At 45.0% G+C, this 24,800-nt stretch overlaps 2 protein-coding genes across 3 annotated transcripts in view; one reads left to right on the top strand and one right to left on the bottom strand.

The window, feature by feature from the left end:
* Irak2 (interleukin 1 receptor associated kinase 2) overlaps positions 1–20,670 on the bottom strand; it is a 55,678-nt gene extending 35,008 nt beyond the window's left edge. For both annotated transcript variants that reach the window (XM_027931863.2, XM_027931865.2), the window contains exons 1-2: positions 20,507–20,670; positions 9,161–9,343 (exon numbers count right to left, since the gene is read on the bottom strand). In XM_027931863.2, the coding sequence (XP_027787664.2) occupies positions 9,161–9,343; positions 20,507–20,600 (277 nt within the window). In that variant the 5' untranslated portion in view covers positions 20,601–20,670. The remainder of the gene's footprint in view (positions 1–9,160; positions 9,344–20,506) is intronic.
* Cidec (cell death inducing DFFA like effector c) overlaps positions 1–24,800 on the top strand; it is a 554,473-nt gene that overhangs the window by 341,044 nt on the left and 188,629 nt on the right. The gene's annotated exons all lie outside the window — the stretch shown is intronic.

The raw sequence follows: 24,800 nt of genomic DNA, 5'->3' as shown, positions 1-24,800 counted from the left end.
TTAACCCAGGGGCCAGCTGCCCATACCAGGGATGAGGCACCTTTCCTTCCTCATCTCCAGTCTCCAACCTCCTGGAGACATAAAATCAGGCAAATCTGAGGGCAGGATCTGTCTTCCTGGATTGCTCTCACCCTGGTTCTCCAGAGAATCTCATCCACGGCCAAGGTGACAAAGGTGCCTCATTCATTTGCTGTTAGGGACTAAGGAAGCATCCTTCATCAAAGTGGACTAAATCTCTACATTAAGCTTATTAAATAAAAACTCTCTAGGGGATGAGGGTGTAGCTCAGCCTAACATCAGCAAGGGCCTGGATTCCATCCAGCAATACAAAAAAAAAAAAAAAAAAGATATCTAATTAAAGAAGCTTAAGGGAGGGTGGCCTAATAGGCCTACCTCTATAGGGTGGCCAGGGAAAACTTCAGTGAGTAGGTGCCATTTAATCAGAGACCCAAAAGATGATGAAAACCAGCCACAGAAAGAATGCAGAAGAGGTGAGGAGAAATCGGTGCTCAGAGGAGCAGGAGCAACATGTGCAAAGGTCCCAAGGCAGAAAACAGTTTGGCACATCCCCCTGAATAAAGACCCTAGTGGTCGAGCTGAAGGAGTCAAGGGAAAGAGGAAGGATTTGGTAGTGATGAGGTCAGAGAGCTGGGCAAGAGTGAGACCAAGGGGACCTTGTTAGGCAGGAACTTCTCACAAGCTCGTAGAGAGATAACCTCTGGATGAGACAATGTTACCAAACACCCACTCATTCCCCTCTCATATCAAGCCTCCCTTACAATTAGGAAGGAGAATAAAACTGGTCTGGCCAATGGACCTTAAGTGAAGATTCTGTCACTTCCAGAACAAAGCAGGAGGTGGCCTGACCCATACAAAACCACAGGAGCAAGAGGTCAATCTTAATTGTGTTGAACAACTGAGATTTTGGGGGTTGTATTACTGCAGCACAATCTAGCCTGTCCTGATTAATGCATAATCTATGTCCAAAACTTGTAATACAGAGGAGCATAGTCAAGCAGAGAAGCCAAATGACAGCTAGGCTGGGCATTTGGCTCAGTGGCAGAGTACCTGCCTAGCATGCATGAGATCCTGGGGTCAATCTCCAGAGCTGCAAAAAACATAAAACAAAATAAATAAATTGAAGTTCACCTTACCCACCCTCTGAAAACTTGGGGACCAGTTTAAATGCACTGCACATGCACCTCTGTTCATTATCACAACACTCCCAAGAAACCATCAATGATTAACACTTTTTTTTTTTTTAATATTTATTTTTTAGTTTTCGGCAGACACAACATCTTTGTTTGTATGTGGTGCTGAGGATAGAACCCGGGCCGCACGCATGCCAGGCGAGCGCGCTACCGCTTGAGCCACATCCCCAACCCATTTAACACCTTTTTTAACTATGGAATAACTAATAAATGGAGGAAAAGTCAGGTTATATGTCATGAGCCTCAATGCAATAACTAAAACAATACCATACTTTTATTGTGTAGCTTCGTGGTTTACAAGCAAAGTAAACAGGGAAATGTCTGTACCCATTTTTCAGAAGGGAAAAGTGAATATTCATGCCATCTAGTGACCTACTCAAATATGGATTAACGTCAAGCAGACCTCATTTCCCATCTCAGCCCTATGTGGTCTTGGGCAAGGTCCTTTGTCTCTCAGTCAGTTTCCACATCTATAAAATAAAAATAACAAGAAAAGATGCTTGCTAACATACATTACTTGCTAAATACAAGTTATTCCTAGAATCCAGAGACCCTGAGTTCTTGCCCTGGGAGTCTTGGCCCAACTCAATTCCAGCTCCAGTAACAAGGACTTATTAACCCTGGGGTCAGAATCTGATCCCTGTTTTGTTCTTCCCAAGAGGGTAGAAAGAGGTGGATGTGCAGAACCTTTCAGGAGAGCAAACCCAGAAACCCTCATTGGACCTTGCCCAGCCTCTTTGGAAAACAGAGGGACCATTCTCCTGTTTCATTTCAGCAGCAGCCCAAAATTCCCCTCTCAAAAAGAGCCATGCTCCAGGAAGGAAATGACTTTGGCAGAGATGTCAAACCCCAAGTTTGAAACCGTCAGGATTGCATAACCAACAAGAGACTGTGTGAAAATTGCAAAACTTAAAAAAAAAAAAAAAAATTCCCAGGAAGATGGTAATTATCAGATGGAAAATAAAAACCTGATCACCTCCCAAGTCCCTTTGGCAACCTGAAGCATCAGGAACCTCATAGTCACAGAGTGGTAGTGAATTTTCAAATCACAATTTTGCACATGTGAATGTACACAGTGCTGGGGATGAAACCCAAGGTCTTGCACATACTACACAAGTTACACCCCCAGCCCTTTTTGATACAGGGTCTTCCTAAGTTGTTGAGGCTGGCCTCAAACTTGCAATCTTCCTGCCTTGGCCTCCTGAGTAGCTGGGATTACAGGTGTACACTACTGTACCCAGCCTTAAACAATATCAAATGACTTCATTTGGGGTTCTAGAACTGAACAATACTCCATTCTTTAAAAGATAATAAGTGTTCTGATGGTTTGCGCTAAAGAGGTTGGTTGGGTTTTTGTTTGTTTGTTTGTTTTTGTTTTTGTTTGGTGGTGGGGTACCAGGGATTGAACTCAGGGGCACTGGACCACTGAGCAACATCCCTAGGCCTATTACTTCTTTGGCCCTCCTGTGTCCCACCCCTCAGGCCTTCCCACCTACATTCCATCACTGAAAGAACTATAAAAAGGGGAAACAACCGCACTTCCACGGATTCCACCTCTTGGGTCCCCTTCTTCCTCCGGGAGAAGTCTTTTCTGTTGCCCTTTAATAAACTTCTAATTTCTACTCTGACCTTGCCTCAGCGTGCTTCTCTGGTGTTATTCTTCAACACTGGGGAAGCAAAGACTCGTCACCGGTCAACAGCAGTAACACTGCCTACCCAAACTGCCCTCTGTACATTTCTTTGAGTCCTTACACTGTGGCTGGTTAAGTGCATCTGTGTAATTATTGTATCTGTCTCCCACATCAGATAAAAGCTGACCCGGTTGGTGGTTTAATGGCTGTGTCCCTATTTGGCTCATCGTAAGTCCTGGGTAAGTGTTTTGTTGGTTTAGCACTGACTCTCTCATTCAGATTCTAGGATACAAGAGAAATGGAGTGGGCGTGGTGGTGCACACCTGTAATCCCAGCCTTGTGGGAGGCTGAGGCAGGAGGATTATGAATGAGAGGCCAGCCTCCACAACTCAGCAAGACCCTGCCTAAATATAAAAATAAACAAATAAACATATATATATGGAGAAGTTCACCTCACGTTAGGCACAGCTTGTTCTCAGCACCAACCTTCGCAGCCAGACCCCACTGTCAAGTTCCACCCACAGGCTCAGCTCCTAGGCTGGTAGCACCGCCTCCTTTGATGGCATTCAAGCTCCTGGAGCACTGCCTTTCACTGGAAGCCACTGTGAGATACCATGACCTCTGCCCCAATTCCTGCTCCTAAGCTTCTAAGATAGCTCTAGAGCTACCTCACATTCACCAGCTAGGCCTGGAGCCTGATCAAGTTCTCTCAGGAGCAGGGTCATCTTTTTTTTTTTTTTTTTTTTCATGGGGTACCAGGGATTGAACCTAGGGGCATTTAACCACTGAGCCACATCCCTAACCCTTTCTGTTTTTTATTTTGAAACAGGGTCTCACTGAGTTGTTCAGCACCTCCCCTTTGCTAAGGCTGACTCTGAACTTGCGATCCTCCTGCCTCAGCCTGCTGAGCCACTGAGATTACAGGCATGCGCCACCATGCCCAGCTACATGAACCTTTTGTTTTCAGGAGACATCTTTCTTCTAGAGAGCATAGTCTGAAAAATGCTACTTTACCCTGAGCAAGATGGCACATACCTGTAATCCCAGCAGCTCAAGAGGCTGAGGAAGAAGAATTGAGAGTTTGAAGCCAGCCTCAGCAATTCAGTGAGGCCCTAAGCAACTTAGCAAAACTCTCTCTCTAAATTTAAAAAGAAAAAAAAAACATATATACCTAAAAATAAACCATCTTTATTGTTTATCTTTGGCTGTGATAACCACAGTAGAAGTGATTAGAAACCAAGAGACTGGAAGCTTCTAGTTTTCGTGAGAACTCTATCTCATATATATATATATATACATACATACATACATACATACATATATGAAAAAAGTAAATTCTGCCCAGAGTTCATGCATGCAGAACATATGCTTCACCACTGAGCTACATCACCAGCTCCTTATTTCTTTTGCTCAGCTTTGTCTTGTCTTTAAATCCAACCTCCTCTGCTGTCCTCACTGGTATATTTACGCTATTACATAGAGTAAACAATGCACAACTCTAGAATTAAAAATTAAAACAGGTAAATCTTTTTTTTAATAGTTTGCTATGTAGGAATTTATTTTTTTTAATTTGTTTTAATTAGTTACACATGACAGTATAATGACCTTGACATATCATACATTTGAATCAGATGGGATATAATTTCTCATTTTTCTGAGTATACAGGTTGTAGAATCACATTGGTCATGTAGTCACATATATACACACAGCAATAATAATGTCTGTTTCATTCTACTATCCTTCCTATCTCCCCATCCCCTCCCCTCCCCTCCCATCACTTCTCTCTAACTATTCTAAGGTAACACTATTTTTTTTCTCACATCTTCATACCAGGTAAATCTTTAAATTATACTTTTTGTCCTTTGACACTTCCCATCCAACTGGTTCCAGTGGCATCAAGGGAGGCGCCTGGTAAGTACTTTAAATTAGGACTGGTGGGCAACTAAGCTTAGAAGCCAGTGCAGGAAAGATAAAAGGTGTCAGGGTTCAGTACTGATAGGTCTAGGCTGGATCTCTGGCTGTGATAACCACAGTAGAAGTGATTAGAAACCAAGAAACTGGAAGCTTCTAGTTTTCGTGAGAACTGTATCACCAAAGAAACCACAGGCCTGGTCTGATAAAGGCTTGTGATTAGCAAACAGGCTCAGTGATGTAGGCCTGTAATCCCAGCCTCTTGGGAGGCTGAGGGAGGAAGATCACAAGCTGGAGGCCAGCCTCAGCAACTTAGCAAGACCCTGTCTCAAAAAATTAAAAAATAAAAAGGGCTGAGGATGTAGCTCAGTGGTAAAGCACCCCTGGGTTCAGTCTTCAGTACATCAAAAAAAAAAAAAAAAAGAAAAAAGAAAACACCTTGTGATTATTTGACTCCCCCCAACTCCCTTTGGGCCCTCAAACCACACCAGCAGGAAAAGGATGTGAAAATCAAGGAGTTCTCAGTAAAAGCACATGCTTTCTGACTCCACTTCAGATAAGGCTTCAGGGAGTAAAGAATAAGGAAGTTCCACTCTTGCTGCCCACTGAGGTGAAGTCAGAAACCACAGAACCAGGTATCTGAGATGTCCTTAAACTTAAAGTGCATCAGAATTCCTTGGAGGTCAGTGGGCTGGATGGCTATGCCTGTCATTCCAGCTGCTCAGGAGGCTGAGGCAAGAAGATCACAAGTTCAAAGCCAGCCTCAAGAACTTAGCTGTCTGCCTTAAAATAAAAGAGACAAAGGGCTGAGGATGTAACTGAGTGGTAGAGTGCTTGCCTAGCATGTAGGAGGCCCTGGATTCAATCTCCAGTACCACCAAAAAAAAAAAAAAAGTTGGCAGAAATCAGTCTCTCAGACTGCCAGGTACAGCTGAGCAATAAGGTTTAAACAATGTTATAACTGGGGAGGGGCGCGGAATGGTGGTGCTAGGGATTGAACCCAGCACCTTGGGCATGCGAGGGAAGCATTCTACCAACTGAGCAACAACCTTTTTTTTTTTTTGGAGCGGGGTTCTACAAGGTGATTATAGAAACTTAAAATGATCCACAAATGGCCTGAATGTTTACCTCTAGAAAGTGACCGGGACTGCCACAATCAAGACACAGAAAGGGGCAATGCCTTGCCTCAGGACTCATAGCAATAGTAAAAATACAACCAGATGCCCTATGCAGAACAGCCAGGAGACTACGGGTCTGGAAACAGCCTTCGTCCCTCTTCCTCAGGCAACTCGAATCAGCAGAGCTGAGGGGATCAGAAGAGAGCAAGGTGGAGGCAGAACAGGAGAGCATGGGTAAGGAAGGTTCTACAGAATGGAGGCAGATGGGCAGGACATCACTGGTGTTTTGGGAGGGCTGAGAGCCCACAGTTGAGTAGCAACTCCTGCCACTGAAGCTCCAATGACAGGTTAGGCAGAGGGCTCTGGATGCAGACAGGTAGATGTAATCTTGTGGCCCTTGGAGGAGGCTGTAAGCCATGCAAGGCCTGGTTTCCTGGGTGGAGAAAGGCTCCTGACACCCTCTAAGGCTGCTAGAGGGAGCCAAGCACTCCACAGAGGACCCAGCACCTCGAAAGTACTCCTGAATGTGAGTTTAAGTGTCCTGCTGAGGCACAGTCCTGCTACATGGGTGTTTTTCCCTAAATCTTATGCTGTGCTTTTTTTTTTTTTTCTGGGTGGTGCTGGGGAATTGCAGGCCTTGTGCATGCAAGGCAAGCACCCTACCAACTGAGCTAAATCCCCAGCCCTGTGCTGTTTCTTGACCTCAAAGAGTCTATTCACATAAGTCAGCAGTCAGGTTTTGACATCCATAAGAGGATGCCTATCCGGGACCTGTGTCTCAGTCCTCAGAGAACTGCCTTCACCCAGGGGGCATACTTCACACAAGAAGTGTGTTCCCCCTGGAACACCTCAGCCCACTCCACAGGGCAACAGTGGGGTCTGCACAGGCCTTTCCTCACTGCATCCCTCCCCAAAGGAGACTGGCCTGGTCCCAGCCCTGTGCTCCTGATCACACGTGAGCAAGCAGCTCTTCCTGCCGTCGCCCATGGCCCTCTCCTTGCCTCTTTTGGATTTCATAGGACTTTACCAATAATTCTCTCAAAAACACTTTAGGGCTCATCCAGTCAATGATCATTTCTCAGCATCTGCCACATACCAGGTTCTGGGAACACAGAGAAGCCAATCCAGCTGGCAGGTATTGGTCATACTACCAGTGGACAAAGGTGTGGTTTGGGGCCCAAGGAAAGGAAGGGTCACCAGAGAGCAAATGACTGCCTCAGCACTGATCCTAAAGCACCTGAGTCTCTCTGACTAACCACAGCACATGGGTCTGAAGCCCCAGAACAGGGCAGGGAGGGGCTTCAGGTGGGTTCTAGAAGGTAGGCAGGCTGTATGCTGGGCAGCTCACCTTCCCAAGCTGAGGAAGGCACGCTTGGCAAGGCAGGGCAGGCAGAAGCCTGGGAAAGGACCTGACTCAAGAGACACTGACTAGATTTGTAGATAACAGGCCTGTGCAGAAACAAGCCTGGCTGGAGTCTCTCATGCGGGAATGTCACGCCCACTGGAACAGGACTGTCCCCATTTCTGGCAGGAAGTCTTGGTGTGTGAAAGCCTAGGTCTCCCCAGCATGCCAAGTCTTGGGAAGTCCCCTGGCAGCTGAAGAGTAATGACAATCCTCCTATCCTGCCTGGCCTCCCCACCCAGTGTGATCTGCTCATAGTGACTCTGAAAGTCACAAGTGGTCTGCAGCTCTAGATGCCCCCAGTTTATCTGAGGTTGGTGCTCTCGAAGCACCCAGCCCTCGGTCCCCTGCTCTAAGCCCCTCCTTCTGGAAACCCTCCCTGATTCCAGAAGGGTCTCAGAGACATTCAGGCAACTGCTGAACCTGCGTGTGTTGGTCCAGCGAGGTTATCCTCAGCTCAGGAACCCCACACAAGGCAGCTCCATCTCCTTCCACAGCCCAGGCTCCTTGGGGCCTTTGTACAAATTGGTCCCTCTCCCAGGGCTCTCTTACCCCAACTCCATGTGACTGTCTCCCTTCCACTCCTGCAGTTTCATCTCAGCAGATAGTACCTCCTTGACCACTTGTCCTAGAAGACTCCCCTACCTGGTCACTCTGTCCTATTGGCTTCTTTCTTTAACTGGTATATCCACTTTTACTTCTTTTCCTATTAACTGCCTCCTCTCAAGACAATGCTCTCTGAGGGCAGAGGACTAACTGTCATCTATGTGGTATTTCTAGAATCAAACACAGTACTAGACACAAGCCAGGGGCTCAGAATGGCTCCCTGACCCACATGGAAGGGATGTCCTTGGGGACAGAGAAGGGTCCAGGTAACCAGGCGCCACATCCCTACTGCCTTCTGCTCAACATGAGGTACCTATCACATTATGACCCTTCAATTCCACAGCCATCCTTCCAGGCAGGGAGGTATGATTGCTGCTAAATATGTTTCCACTATGATTGTAGGAGAACAATTTAGTAATACTGATCTCAACAGCAAATGAAACTTGAAATACGCAAAGCTCCAACCCAGCCACTCCAATGCTAGAAAGTCTTCTATGGCTATACTCAAAACGTGTGCAGAGCACAGTTACTTATGTCCAGAGATGTGCATCATGATGCTGTATAGAAGAGGAAAAAGCTAGAAACAACCCAAATCTCTAACTGTTAAAAAGAATATGTCAGCACTGGGGATGTGGCTCAGTGGTAGAGGGCTTGCTTAGCATGCCCAAAAAACCTGGGTTCCATCCCCAGCACCACACAAAATAAAGACATAAACAATCAAATAAAAAAATATGTCAGCATGAAACAGTCTCCAAGATCTAGTGCTAGGTTGAAACATCAGTGTACAACAGTGTACTTGGGTGCCCTAGTGTGTTAACAGGGGCTGTCCAGACAGAGAGATAGACAAGAAACTGTTAACAGTGGTTACCACTTAAGATATAAACAGGGCAATGTGAATTATTTTTATTCTATGTCTTATTTTGAATTTTTATGTAACAGCTATCAGACCTTTAAATTTTCTTCACTTAATTGTTTTTTAAATAGATAACCCATCCTTCTCTTTTTTTCCTCTCTTTGCAGTATCAAGAATAGAACCCAGGGCGTCACGTATACTAGGCAAGCACTCTACCACTAAGCTACATCTCCAGCTCTTAATTTTTTTTTAAATCACAAAATTAAAAAGGTTTTAAGGCTGAGCTAATGGCTAAGTGCTTACTTAGCATGGACAAGGCTTGGGGTTCTATCTCCAGGATCACAGCAGGTGGAGGGTGCTTATAAAGGTCTAAGACCAGAGAATACAGCCCACGCCAAAACTCTGTAGAAGCCAACTGGTTACTCACAGCTCAGGACGATCTGGGCAGCACGGTAGAGCTCCAGGCGACACAGGAGGTCCACCAGCTGCTGGACAGTGGCCTGCCGCATGCCCCACCACCAGAGCAGCTCGCGGGTGATGCTCACGCCCTGCACCCGCTCCATGGACTTGATCTTCCGCAGCTGGGTCAGGTCTGGGATCACTTTGGAGGCTGGAGGGCGAGAGAGAATTCTGCTTAAAGTCGGAGCAGAGCAGCAATCCCTCTGAGGGATCCCCACAATAACCTAGCCACTCCCACTATGCAGAGTACAGCCCCACTTGTCATTCTCCACGCTGATCCTATTGAATACCAATGGGGACTGGCACATAAGTATCAGCCTGGCTGCTGCCCAAGGCAGAAGAAAGATCACAGGACGAGAAACACACAGACAGGAGTCTTGAATGCACGCAGTTTCTTTGCTAGGGACAGTCACTTCACCCTCTGGAACCTCAGTGAGGAACAGAACTCCTCCCACATTCCTTTCTAGAATGGACACCCCACACAGCAGGGAGTTTCATTCATCCTATTTACTGTACAGAAGACACTGCATGGCAGAGTTGGGCAGGGTCAGCATGAGGCAGCAGGGCAAGGGAGGCCCCTGGAGCCCTGGCTATCAGGACTCATCCTGCACTTGCAGGACCATGAGAGTAGGTGCCTCCTTAAATTCTGAAGTACCAGACAAAATCTGTAGGAAGCCACTGTTGGCCAGTGATAGCAAAAATAATGCATTCCTTCTTCTCAATTTTTACATACAATTAATGCTTGTAAACTAAAGAAAATATGGAGCATGCAGGGGATGGGCAGGATACACAGCATCCCACCACCTTCCCCAAGGCCACTAGGGTACTCTCTTCCTTTCCAAAAATCACCCCAACTATATAGGCATAGCTTTAAGTGTAGTTTGTTTGTTTGTTGTTTGTGGTAGGGGGTGGTGGTACTGGGGATTGAACTCAGGGGCACTTGACCAGACCTATTTTTTTTTTTTTTTTTTCTTAAAGAGAGAGTGAGAGAGAGAGAATTTTTTAATATTTATTTTTTAGTTTTCGGCAGGCACAACATCTTTGTTTGTATGTGGTGCTGAGGATCGAACCCGGGCCGCACGCATGCCAGGCGAGCGCGCTACCGCTTGAGCCACATCCCCAGCCCCCCTATTTTGTATTTTATTTTGAGGCAGAGTCTCACTGAGTTGCTTAATGCCTCACTTTTACTGAGGCTTGTTTTGAACTTGTGATTCTCCTGCCTCAGCCTCCAGAGCCATTGGGATTATAGGCACACACCACTGCGCCCAGTAACTTTTAAGCATAGGTTTTGCCAGACACTTTGTCCAACAGATTCTGAATCCTGCTCTGATTTATTAAATTATGGCATAAACTTTTTTCAAGTTGTTACAGCTCTTCATAAATGGCATTTTAAACCTTTATTTTATTTAATTATTTTTATGTGGTGCTAAGGATCGAACCCAGTGCTTCATACATGCTAAGCAAAAGCACTGAGCCACAACTCCAGCCCCACAAATGGCATTTTTAAAGGTAAACCACTACTCCACTAAGTTTAATGACTTGAGTCTTTTGTTTTGTTTCTTATTTATTTATTTTTAAATATTTTTAGTTGTAGATGGACGCAATACCTTTATTTTGTTTATTTAATTATTTTATATGGTGCTAGGGATAAAACCCAATGCCTCATGAATGGTAGACAAGCGCTCTACCACTGAGCCACAGCCCCAGCCCTTTTTTATTTGTTTTAATTAGTTATACATACTTCATAGGTGTTTTTTTTTTTTTGGCGGGGGGGGGGGGGAGCGGGGGTTAGGGGTCACTGAGCCACATCCCCAGCCCTATTTTGTATGTTATTTAGAGACAGAGTCTCACTGTGTTACTTAGTACCTCCTTTTCTGAGGCTGGCTTTGAACTCATGATCCTCCTGCCTCAGACTCTGGAGCTACTGAGATGACAGGCATGGGCCACCACACCCAGCCCATAGGTTTTAAATAACATTTATTGCAATATGTTATTATAGCTGATCTATTTTATTGTTATGTGAAAGAAGCATTTTTTTAAAACTAGGAATAAATGGGCTGGGGATGTGGCTCAAGCGGTAGCACGCTCGCCTGGCATGCGTGCGGCCCGGGTTCGATCCTCAGCACCACATACAAAGATGTTGTGTCTGCCGAAAACTAAAAAATAAATATTAAAATTCTCTCTCTCTCTCTCTCTCTCTCTCTCTCTCTCTCTCTCTCAAATAAATAAATAAATAAAATAAAATAAAATAAAACTAGGAATAAAACAGCCTGGGAGGTGTGACTAAGTGGTAGAGTGCTGACCTAGTATGTGCAAGGCCCTGGGTGTAATCCCCAACACCACAGAACAAACAACAAACCTAAGCTTCAGTTCCAGGATTTCAGAAATCATGAAGCAAAAATCTATGTGAACATCAAATCGTTCATTTACTCATTCATCATTCAATAAAATATCATGGAGCCTGTGCTGTATACTAGGTCTGTGACAAACACTAGAGATATTGAAGTGAGTAAACTAAAACCCCATGTGGCTTTTCTATTAGAAAAACATAAAATCAATCCCTGCACAGTGGTGCATGACTGTAATCCCAGAGATTCGGGAAGTTGAGGCAGGAAGATAGCAAGTTTGAGGCCTGCCCCTGCAATTTAGCAAGACCCTCAGTAACTTAGCAAGACCCCGTTTCAAAAAGTAAAAAGGGCTGGGGATGTAACTCAGTGGTAAAGCACCCCTAAATTCAAAAAAGAAAATAGAGCCTTGGGGCATCATGGAAAATCTCAGAGCCAGGGAGTGACATTAGATTATGTCTCTCCTCTCTGGGAAATGAGGAAGAGCTCTGATGGCCTCCGGCAGAAAAAAAGCCCACAGGAGAAGTGCCCAATTAGGAATGGAAAGTTTTGGAGTTATAACTTTAGTCACTGGAAATCCCAGGCCAGAATCCTGGTTGGTAGGAAGTGATGTCAGTGGGGACAGAAGCTGCTTCCAGCCTACAAAGAGTAGAGGGAAGAGGAAGGAACCTGTTCCAGCACACCCCCCTTCCCTACACAATGCTACTGTCATGTGCTCACCTCCCACCCATGGGGTGGGGCATGTCGTGGGAAAGACAAGCCTACCCTGCCACTGTGGCTGCTGGCAGTGGGAACTCAGCCTCTGCCCTCAGTCTCCCTCTCTGGGACGCGCTTTCCTCCCCTGCTAATCCTGGAGAAACAGGAATTAAACTCTGGGGTTCTTCCAGCTTGAACTTCTTTTTTCTTTTTCTTTCCTTTTGTTCTTTCATGGCGCTGGATGGAACCCAGGGCCTCGCGTGTGCAGGGAGAGGGCTCTGCTGTCCCAGCCTCCAGCTTAGACATTTAAGTTTCCAAGAATGTGACGTATATTAAGGTATTGGCCCATCAGCCTTTACCCACACCCATGAAAAGGGGTCAGGACAGGGCAGAGATCTTGAGAGGATGAGTCACTACCGAGGGCTTCTGCTAAGTCACAGGTTTTTTTTTTGTTTTTGTTTTTGTTTTTTTTTCTCAACACCTGGTCACTGTAGGACCTTAGGAAAACAGAAGAAATCAAAGTATCCACAATATAACCACTTGGAAGACCCTGAGAAAACCACTGGTAACATTTTTGCATCCTTTAGTCTAGACTTTTTCCTATAGATAAAAAACCATGTGGGGGCTAAGACTATAGCTCAGTGGCAGAGCGCTTGCCTAGCACGCATGAGGCACTGGGTTCCATCCTCAGCACCACATAAAAAAATAAATAAATAAGCGCTGGGGCTGTAGCCCAGCAGCAGAGCCCTTGCCTAGCATATGTGAGGCACTGGGGTTGATCCTCAGCACCTTATAAACAAATAAAATAAAAGGCATTCTGTCCATCTACAACTACAAAAAAATTAAAAATAAAATAAAATAAAGGCATTCTGTCTATCTACAACTAAAAAAAAATAACATATGCATATGTGCTATAGTTTATAAATGTGTCTCAAGGCCTGGTCCCAGCTGGGCGCCTTCAGGAGGTGGTGCAAACCTAAAGTGAGGCTTAGAAGAAGGTGTTCTGATCACTGGAGATTGTGCAGTAAAGGAGATAATGGGACCCCCAACTCTTTCCTCTTCCTCCCTTCTTTCACTTCCTGGCCACAAGGTAAGCAGCTTACTTGGTCACAGGCTCTGCACCAAGATGTGCTGCCTCAGGCCCAAAAAAATGAGGCCAACTGACCATGGACTGCAATCTCTGAAAACATGAGTTAAAATAAATTTTTTCTACTTCTAAGTGGATTATTTCAGGCACTTGTCATAGTGACACCAAGAGTGAGCAGGACAGTACAGAAACGGTGCAGAGGCCAAACCCTGGTTCCAAGGCCAGATGTGAACCCAAGCTGTGCATCTGGGGAAGGCCCTTCACCTCTCTCTGGCCTCAACTTCCTCATCTGCTGAACAAGCTCTAAATGAGCTCTAAGAACAGAAATGCTTGGAGTAGAGCTTGGCACAGAGAAAAGATGACACAAATGAGGGCTATGATTGTGGCTCAGTGGTAGAGCGCTTGCCTAGCAGGTGTGAGGCACTGGGTTCAAGCTTCAGGACCACATCAAAATAAATAAATAAATAAAAAGAGAGGTATTGCATCCATCCACAACTTTAAAAAAAAAAAAAATGACACAAATGTCAAGCAACCCAGACTCTGTGAAAACCTGTCATCTAGTCAATGAGGAATCCCATGTGGAGACCATCACGCTGTCCCTCCATATTCAAGATCTTGAATCCCGTGGAAATCTGGCCTATCCTCAAAGGCCTCAGCAAGGATGGCACAGCCTCCTGAAATGACCTGTTCCAGCATCAAATGCCCTTGCTCCAGACCAACTAGACGTCCCTGGGTGGAGGAAGGGGAAGCCCCAATGACCTCTGCACCCATGGCATCCCTCTACCTCTCCATGACTCTGTGAGGGCAGCATTACGGAGGAGGAAAATAAGGGCTCAGACAGGTCTGAAGTCACACAGCTGGGCAAGGCAGCGCAGGCTGTGCACAGGTCTGGCACAGCGAACAAGGTGGCCACTAAACAGCCTCTCATCCCCAGCCCCACTGCACATAGCCTCAAGGGTGAAATTGTAAGTTGCCGACTTTACAAGAACTCAGATTCCAACATTTCTTTCTTTCTTTCTTTTTTATTTTTTTAAATACTTATTTTTTAGTTTTAGGTGGACACAATATCTTTATTTTACATTTATGTGGTGCTGAGGATCCAACCCAATGCCTCATGCATGCTAGGTGAGCGCTCTACCACTGAGCCACAATCCCAGCCCCCAGCATTTATTTCTTCAACAGCAAAAAGGGCCACAACTGCAATCACAGAGAAACAATCAAGAGGCAACAGATGTCAAATCCAGAAGAACATACATATTTGTGACTGTGGGAGTTTCGACTTCACTTTAGAATTCTTCCTATGCCCCCACACCCTCCTCCCAGGACCACAATCATCTCAGAGAGAGACTCTCTCTTTCTAAAATGACTCATGTCAGCAAAGACTTTTTAGGATTGGAGGGACTTGCTCATGTCACTAATGAGGAAACCTGAGTCCCGAGACCCAGAGAGAGCAAGTGACTGGGTTGCACAATCAGCACCCAATCAGTGACCTCTGTCCCAAAACAGCCAGCCAGCCATGGGCTCAAAGCAGTCTCTGCAGGGTGAGAAGCATGTCATGGGTCCTGCTCTGGGAAATATGGAAGTGAACTAAACAGGCAAGGTCCCTGCCCTGGTGGCATTTTTATCTCATGGGGACAGACTGACATAAACATATCAGGAGTAAGGTAATCATAGCTCACTGAGTGGAATGGAGGAAATGAAACCCACAATGGACTAAAGAGCTTGGGGGTGGGGGGGGCAGAAAAGGCCTCTCCAAGTGAGCTGACCCACAGGGCAACGGCCAATAGAATAATGCCCACCCCAAAGACATCCTCAGATCTGGGTGAGTGTAGTACCCAGTGTGGCAAAGGAACTTCATAGATGGGATGAAGTGAGGATTCAGAGATGAGGGGATCATCCTAGATAACCTGGATCAGCCCAGTGTGATTCCCAGGATCCTCATAAGAGGGAGGCAGAGTATAAGATTCAGAGAAGTGATGACAAAAACAGAAGTTGGAAAGAGATCTGAAGATACTGCACTGCCGAGCTAGGGCTGGGGCTTAGAGGCAGAGTGCTTGCCTAGCATGTGTGAGGCACTGGGTTCGATCCTTGGCTCCACATAAAAATAAACAAATAAAGGCACTCTGTCCATTTACAACTACAAAAAGAAATTTTTTTTAAAAAGACACTGCACTTTTGGCTTTGAAGACGGAGGGAGGGGTCATGAGCCAAAAGATACCTCCAGAATCATAAGATAATAAATTTGTGCAGTTTTTAATTACCATTCAAATGTGGTAACTTGTTTTACCAACAAGAGGAAAATAATACGGACTAGAACACCAGGCATCGAAAAGGCAGGGAGGGAGAACCTTCCAAGAAGAGAGAACAGCAAATGCAAAGGCCCTGAGTAGTCTGGACAGAGGAGGCCCTTGAGGTTGAGGCAGGGGGAAAGGTCAGAGGGGCTGCAGCTGGCAAGTCAGGTGAGGAGGGTAGACTACATCCTCAATTCCTGTGGGAAATTCTGGTACCTCCAGGGGCTGCAAACTCAGAGGTATTCCCAAAGAAGATGTAAGAATGGCTGATAAGCAGGTGAAAAGATGCTCAACAGCACTGGTCACAAGGGAAATGCAAATCAAAACCACAGGGAGATGCTACCTCACACCTGCTCAGCTGGCAGGATGACAAACAAGAGAGGGACCCTAACAGGTTGACCAGGACTCAGAGAAATCCCAACCCTCTTACCCTGTTGGTAAGAATGTGAATTGGTTCAGCCACTCTGAAAACAATCTGGCAGTTCCTCAAATGGTTCAAAAGAATTAACATATGACTCAGTAATTCCACTCCTGGGTACATACTGCATAGACAAATGGAAACGAAAACACATGTCCACACTCACTTATACAAACATCCAAAGACATTTTTCATAATTGCCAAAAAGTGGAAAGAACCCAAATTCCCATCAACTAGCAAATGGATAAATTAATGTAGTACTTTCATACAATGAAATATCACTTACTACTATTATTATCATATTAGGTACTGGGGATTGAACCCAGAAGCAATTAACCACTGAGCCCCAGCTGTTTCTTTTTTTATTTTGAGACAGGGTGTCACTTAGTTGCTGAGGCTGGCCTCAAACCTGCCATCCTCCTGCCTTACCCTCCTGAGTCGCTGGGATTACAGGCATGCATCCCTGTACCCCCACATTGTTTAGTGTTTGTTTTGTGGGGTTCTTTGTTTATTTGTTTTGATACCAGGAATTGAACCCAGGGGCACTTAACATTGAGCCACATCCCCAGCCACTTTTTTCTTTTGAGCAGGGTCTCACTAAATTGCATAGGGCCTTGCTAAATTGCTGAGATTGGCTTTGAACTTGTGATCCTCCCCGCTCAGCCTTCCAAGTCTACTAGGATGATAGGTTTGTGCCTTGCCCAGAAACATTATTTTTGTTTTAAAAAGAAATTGAGGGTGTAGCTCAGTGGCAGAGTGCTTGCTTAGCATATCAAATCCCTGGGTTCTATCCCCAGCACTGCAATTAAAAAAAAAGAAAGAGAGGTTGGGGCTGGGGCTCAGTGGCAGAGCCACTGGGTTCACTCAGCACTACATAAAATAAATTAATAAAATAAACATATTGTGTCCATCTACAACTAAATGAAAAGAAGTCAATCACAGAGGACAATGAATACTGCATAATTCCATTTACATGAAATATCCAGAATAGGCATATTGGAGAAAAATGAGGGTTTAGAGTGACATTTAAGGGGTACAGGGTTTCTTCTGCAGTAATAGAAATGTTCTGAGACTGTGGAGATAGCCACTGCTCTGTACCCTCTACTCTTTTTTTCTTTTTAGTTGTAGTTGGACACAATATCTTTATTTATTTTTATGTGGTGCTGAGGATAGAACCCAAGGCCTCGCACTTGCTAGGCGAGCACTCTACCACTGAGCCACAATCCCAGTCCCCCTCTACTCTTTAAATGGGTGAATTGTATGGTATGTGAATTATGCCTTTTTTTATTTTTTTATCTTTGCTTTTGGTGCTGGGACTGAACCCAGGACCTCACATCCACGAAGTACATGCTCTTCCATTTAAGATATGCTCCAGCTCTGTGAACTGTATGGCTGGGTTTTTGTTTTATTTGTGTGTTTGTTTTAGTACTAGGGATTGAAACCTGGGGTGCTTTATCACTGAGCTACATCCCCTTTTTATTTTGAGGCAGGGTCTTGCTAAATTGCTGAGGCTGGCTTCAAACTTGTGATCCTCCTGCCTCAGCCTCCCAAAACGCAGGGTTTACTGGTATGAACCAATGCTCCCAGCTGTTTTTAAAAAACCATACAGTGCCTTCTAAATTAACTTCCTAGGAAGATAAGTTGTTCTACTGCTTATAATTAAGAGTTGGGCTAATGTGGAAGAAATCAGAGGAAGTCCCACCCACAGATGAATCACTGACCAGGAAACATTCAAATAAAGTCACCCAAGAAATGGGACACAGAGTCACCTAGAAAATTAGGTGCAAGACATTCTCGCGGACTGCAAATTGGTGAAAATATGGAAAGCAGTATGGAGATTCCTTGGAAAACTGGGAATGGAACCACTATTTGACCCAGCTATCCCACTCCTCAGTCTGTACCCAAAGGACTTTTAAAAAGCATAATACAGGCACACAGCCACATCAATATTTGTAGCAGCTAAACATGGAACCAACCTAGATGCCGCTCAGTAGATGAATGTATTAAAAAATATATTCACAATGGAATACACTCAGCAATAAAAGAGAAAAAAATCATGGCATTTGCAGGTAAATGGATGGCGTTGGAGGAAATAATGCTAAGTGAAGTTAGCCAATCTCAAAAAAACAAGTGCTGAATGTTTTCTCTTATATAAGGTGACTGACCCATAATGGGGTAGGGAGGGAGGGGGAGCATGGGAGGAATAGATGAACTCTAGATAAGGCAGAGGGGTGGGAAGGGAAGGGAGGGGGATTACCAAAGATGGTGGAATATGATAGACATCACTATCCAAAGTACATGTATGAAGACATGAATTGGTGTGAACATACTTTATATACAGAGATACGAAAAATTGTGCTCTATATGTATAATAAAAATTGTAATGCATTCTACGTCATGTACTTAAAAATAAAATCAATTAAATATTTAAAAAAAAAAAAAAAGACATTCTCACAGGTTCCCTGAGCCTCAGGCAGAGCTTGCAAGGAAGGGAAGCAGGAGACTGAGCAACAGGGAAGAGAAAGACATCTCCCCATCCTAGGTGTGGTATCTACATCATTTTACCTTATGCATTTTCTGCTTTTCAAGTAATGATAGCTAAATAAAAATACATGCTACAAATAAAAACTTCTATCCATATTGTTCAAGATTATTGCCTGGCAAGGGGAAATGAGTGTGGTACATTTTAAGGCGGGGGGTGTACTAGCATAGCATGTATAATGAATGCACAAAGTGGAGATTTTTGAAAGATACATACACATATATAAATATGTCTACAAAAACGACCAGGTTGAACATCCGTAGCAGGCTGCTAGCACAGTAAGAAGCCAAGAAATATCAGCTGTTATTGTGACTTCCTGCACCAAATACTCGGGATGGTTATCTCTGAGAGGCAGTCTGAGCTAATCTTTTTGTTGCTTGTTTCCCACAGTATTTTACAATGGGTACGTATTGTTTTTACTGGGTTAAAACAGGGTTCCTGAACCTCAGCACCATTCACACTTTGGGTTGGATGTTGGTAGATACCAATGTCCCTGGTGTTTATCCACTGCACTGACCAAGTTGTGACAAACAACTTGTTCTCCAGACATTAGCAGTGTCCCCTAGTGTGTGAAGTGTCCCTGAGAACCACTAGATTAAAATACAAGTTATTTCTTTTGTTGTTTTCTTTCTTTTTTTTTTTTTTTTAACTTTTTACTGAGGATGGAACCCAGGGCCTAGTATTTCTAGGCAAGTGCTCTACCACTGACCTGCACCCCCAGCCCTAAAATATACCATTTGTTCAATCCGGATGGATAACACATACATGTTCATTTTATTATTATTTTGACTGTGTGTGTGTGTGTACACAGCACATATGTAGTATATACGTTTTTTGGATAAATGGTGTATTTTATAATCTAAAAATTTTAATTAAAATATATAACTAGGGCTGGAATTGTGGCTCTGCGCTAGAGTGCTTGCCTAGCCCATGCGAGGCCCTGGGTTTGATTCTCAACACCATATAAAAATAAAATAAAGATATTGTGTCCAACTACAACTAAAAAATAAATATTTAAAAATAAATAAAATATATAACTATATTTTAAGCAAAGAGAGATCAGTAGAGGAAAGGGACCAATGGATGGAAGGCAGGGAAGGTGGAGGGAAGTGTTTGAGGATTGTGATAGTAGCCAAATTATATTGTCATACAGTGTGCATGTACAAATATGAAACAACAAACCTCATCATTATATACAACTATAATGCACCAATAAAAGGTGTGGAAAGAAAAAAATAATATGTGACAGTATGTTAAAAATTAGGTGCCACCTGGACACTGATTTAAATCATATAGCCAAGAATAACAATTGTTCTTTTCACTTCCTTATAAGACTACTCTCTACACAGTATTTTACTCCCTTAGAACAACTTTACAGAGCAGCTCTAACAAACCGTCTCCACGTCACACAGCTGACAAGTGAAGGAGGCTGGAAGCTGAGCCCATCACGCACGCATCCTCTCCCTAGCTGCCAGGGCTCTCGGCCAATCATAAGCCGCAAACACCAAGCAAAACCCAACGAGGATTTACAAGGTAGTGAGCCCCGGCTCCCAATCCCACCCCACTCCGCCACTGGGCCACCCCTGGGCAAGTTCCTCTGCCTCATCTGCGACACAGGGAGAGGAGGACGCACTTCCCGGGCCGTGTGCGGGGATTAGAGAGAGCAGAGCGCCCGTCTCAGAGGAAGCGCTCCCTAACTGTCGTTAACTGTAAAAGCAAGGTAGAGGAGATGACCACCCAACGACAGCCTTGTGACACAAGTCTTCAAAGGCCACCCTACCTTCGAGAAGGCTAAAAGGAGGTTCGGGGCGGCGGCGGGGACCTGCCCAGGGCCACACGGCGAGGCCGGGGTACAGAAATCTCAGCCGCCGACCGGCCGAGTCCCGGCTGGAGTGCCCCAAACGGCGGCTCACAGCCGCCCGGGGCCCCACTCACCGAACTGCATCCAGTCCCAGTCGCTGAGCGTGTCCATGTTGCGACACAGGTCGTCCAGCACCCAGGCGGGCAGCTGGTAGATGTAGCAGGCCATGTCAGGCTGGCCGGCGGGCCCAAGAGAGACTGTGTCGCGAACCGCCGACGCCACGGCTCTGGCTATAGGCGCGAGGGCCGCGCGGGAAGTGGGCGGGGCGCGCCGGCCGCCACCGCCCCCCAGCGGTCACCAGCGGCACAGCTCGCTCTTGCGTAGACTAGCGGGAGGGGCCGCGCGGCCGGGGGAAAGTGAGGCCGCCACAAGAAGGGGCACAGGCCGCGTGGGCATTCTGTGACAGCAACGGGAAGCCTTATAAGTCCACTTCCAGGGCTTTGGGCACTACACCGCCTCATGCATTCAGGAGGCTGAGGCAGGAGAATCACGAGTTGGAGGCCAGCCTCAGCAATTAAGCAAGACCCTGTCTCAAAATTTAAAAAAAAAGAAAGAAAAGAAAAAAGGACTAGGGATGCAGCTCAGTGGTACAGTGCCCGTAGGTTCAATCCTCAGTACCAAAATTGTCTTTACATGAACGAAGTAGGAGGAACAGAATTTATACTAATAATAGCTAATATTTATTAAGCACTTAACTATATACAGACTGCACCCAGATTATTTTACTTACTCCTTACAATGACTCTATGTAGGTATGGTGATTAACCCTCATCCTACAAATGAGGGAACTGAGATACAGGTCAAATAAAGTGCCTAAAATCATACATATAGGGCTGAGGATGTGGCTCAAGTGGTAGGGCGCTGGCCTGGCATGCGTGCGGCCCGGGTTCGATCCTCAGCACCACATACAAAGATGTTGTGTCCGCCGAAAACTAAAAAAATAAAATATTAAAATTCTCTCTCTCTCTCTAAAAATAAATAAAAAATAAAATAAAATCACACATATACAAGTGGCCAAGCTGGGATTTAATAATGTGCCTAAAATAATATAAGTACAAAGTGACTGAAATGGGATGTGAACTCAAGCAGTCTTAGTGCCAAACTCTTCTTCCCCACTAGCTACAAATTGCCTGTTACCCTAATTACTGTTTCTTTATTTCTACAATGTGCTTTCCCTGTTTGATTTTAGGTAATTCTCACAAGCCTGTGTTATATTCTTTTTGTTTGCTGAGATAGGGAATCACTCTATTGCCCAGGCTGGCCTTGCACTCCTGGCTCAAGTAATCCTCCTGCCTCAGCCTCCCTAGTAGCTGGAACTATAGTTGTGCACCACCACATCCAACTTATTATTCCCATTTTATACAGGGCTAAATAGGTTTCAAGAGGTTAGGCAACTGCACTGAGTATAACATGTAGCTGTAAACACCAGCTTGGGAGTGTGGCTGCCACAGAAGGAAACTGAAATCAAAATGAAAAGACCTGGGACCAAATCTCAGTTCTGCCATCAACAGGCTTTGTGACCCTGGACAGCTTACCTTGACATGGTCAGGGACCCCTCCCCTACGCAAAATAGGACCCCTTAGGACTAAGGAATGAAAACCTTTCAGGGGAAATAGGGCCAAGCTAGCAGTCTTATGGAATTGATACACATTCCAGAAAATGAGGAGTTAAAAGGTAGGCTAGTTTTTAAGGTTATGGAAATGAGGTAATAGCCCCAAAGATGAGAGGCTGGGGAAGTGGGCTTAGCCATTTGAGTCCACTCGGTCGGTCAGCAGATATGCCAGCCCAAGACAGGCAAAGCAGGGTCTGCACTACTCTGAAAATAATAATACTTTCCCAGATGATGAGTGACAAATGCATAGGTAAAATAGTTACCATTAAAGTAAACCACAATTACCTTTATCTTATTAGCATAATAAAACACCCCCCCCAAGGGAATGAGATGTGCAAAGATGCAACTTCAGTGCCACCTGTATGCATAATGACATCAAGTGGCTGAGCTCCTGTAGCTCCTGCCTGCCCCACAGATGCCATAAAAGCTCTTCTCCCCAGGGATCTTTGTCCCCCAAGTGCTATCTCCCTTCTGTCTAGAATAGAAGTTCTTAAACCCTTGCATGTTTAAATCATTTCAGGGTCCTTTGTTTATTTCTACAACTCTGGGTCTAAGAGGGCTAGGTCAGTAACAATTTTATTGGTCAAGCCTTGTTTTTCACAAGTGGGATTGATCATTCCCCTACAACTTTTGCATTGTGAGTGAAGGAAGCAAATAAGACCAAATTATACAGTCCACCGAGAACATCTAAAATGAGCCTGGCACAATGGTGCATATTCATAACTCCAGTTATTCAGGAGGCTGAGTCAGGAGGATCGTAAGTTCAAGACCAGTCTGGGCAACTCAGCAGGAACCTGGGGGGGGGGGGGACGACACAAACACCTGTAATCCCAGCAACTTAGGACACAGAGACAGGAGGATGGCAAGTTTGAGGTCAGCCTCAGCAATTTAGCAAGCCCCTAGGCAACTGAGAATCTATCTCAAAATTTAATAAAATTTTAAAAAGGGCTGGGGATGTGGCTCAGAGATTGGACATCTATGGCCTTGAGGCCAGAAGTGAAGCATGTCTCAGTGTGCTGAGATGCTCTTCTAGGGTATTCGCAGGGTTGCAGATGGACTCCAAGGTGGAAGACTAGGATGGATTGATAGGCTGAGCAGGAAAGCACCTACAACCCAGGTGCAATGGGACAAAGGAGAACCAAGGCCTTCATCTTTCTCCCTTTTCTCTATTGGCACAGTCTCCCATTTATCCCTTTCTTTTTCTATGTATTTATTTTTTTTAATTCAACAATACTAGGGATTGAACCAGGGGCTCTACTGCTGAGCTACACTCCCAGGCCTTCTTTCTTTTTTTAATTTTGAGACAGGTTGCCAAGGCTGGCATCAAACTTGCAATCCTCAGCCACCTGAGCCCCTGAGTGCTGGGTTTCTGTTCTCGAGACTAAAAGGCTCAGGGGTCACTCCAGTTGAACTGGGCTAACTGGGCTACACGAAATAACCACACGAGACACAAATACCTTTTTATTTGGAGTCACTGTGACGGCTCCTCTGACGTTAAGGGTCCGCAGAAAGAGAAAGAGCGAGAGCACGCGCTGACCCCTTTTATCGAGGAGAAGCTATTCAAATGAGGCAAGGGTCAGGTTTCAGGGGGCTGAGTATCTTCATGATGTCCACTGTAAGCAGGTTGACTGATACCTGGTAGGCCACACCCAAGGGCACAGTAAGAGAAGGGGATACACACAAGGCACTTCCATGGAAGATTCTATCCTAAACAGGACAAGGGGTTATATTACAAAGGAACAGGTGAGCGTAGCTTCACCCACGGGGGGCTGTAGCAAGACACAACCATGCACAAGACACTGACCCTTGCACCCAAGAAGGGTGGGGAAAGCTCTGCCACATTTCTGCGACTGAGCGCCTCAGCACCCAGCCAGGGAATGTGACTCAGTCATGTGCAAGGTTGGTCTCCCACACCTGAGATTACAGGTGTTCCACCTTACCTAGCTTATCTCAGCCTTTTATTATTATTTCTTTGGTGGTACTGGGGATTGAATCTGGGAGGTACTCTACCACTGAGCTATACTTTCAGCCCTTTTAATTTATTTTTTAATTTTGAGACAGCATCTAAGTTGCCCAGGCTGGCCTTGAACTTTCAATCCTCCTGCTTCAGTCTCCCAAGTAGCTGGGATTACAGGCATGAGCTACCATATCCAACTTATTACTTATTTTTTATTCTTTTGATCCTGGGAATAAAAGCCAGAGTCTTGGGCATGTTAGGAAGGCACTCTACCACTGAGCTACACCCCCAGCCTAAGATGCAGAATTATAATGTCAAGAAAACCTAAAAGATGCAGACTGGACTTCATGAATCAAGAGGGCAAAGCATCAATTTCAACTTCCTATCTTTTGTGTGTGTGTTGCTGGGGACGGATCCCAGGTCCCCTCACATGCTAGGCAAGTGCTTCCCCACTGACCTATTTGTATTCCCCCAGCCCTACTTCTTATTTCTAGCTCAGCACTCTCTCCTATGATTCTACGTAGCTGCTGGTAAAAATATTAACTTACCTTTTTTTGGTCATGTTTTCATGGACGTAAAGAAAAACTGTTTCCAGTATGAATGCTTTCCTTTTTAAAAATTTTCTGCAGTGCTTAATTTTTTTTACAATGGTATTTCATTCTAATAAAAACAATAAAGCTAGAAGAAGCAATGTTAAATAAATAAATACATATGCAACCTAAGGTTGGAAAAAGAGACTTGAATGAGGTTACTTGTGTTTGCTTCCCCATCCCACACAAAGCCATTAAGCAAACAGCTT

The sequence above is a fragment of the Marmota flaviventris genome, chromosome 20 (assembly GCF_047511675.1).
Source record: "Marmota flaviventris isolate mMarFla1 chromosome 20, mMarFla1.hap1, whole genome shotgun sequence".
Taxonomy (NCBI): Eukaryota; Metazoa; Chordata; class Mammalia; order Rodentia; family Sciuridae; genus Marmota; species Marmota flaviventris.
This window is presented reverse-complemented; position numbering and strand designations above follow the sequence as displayed.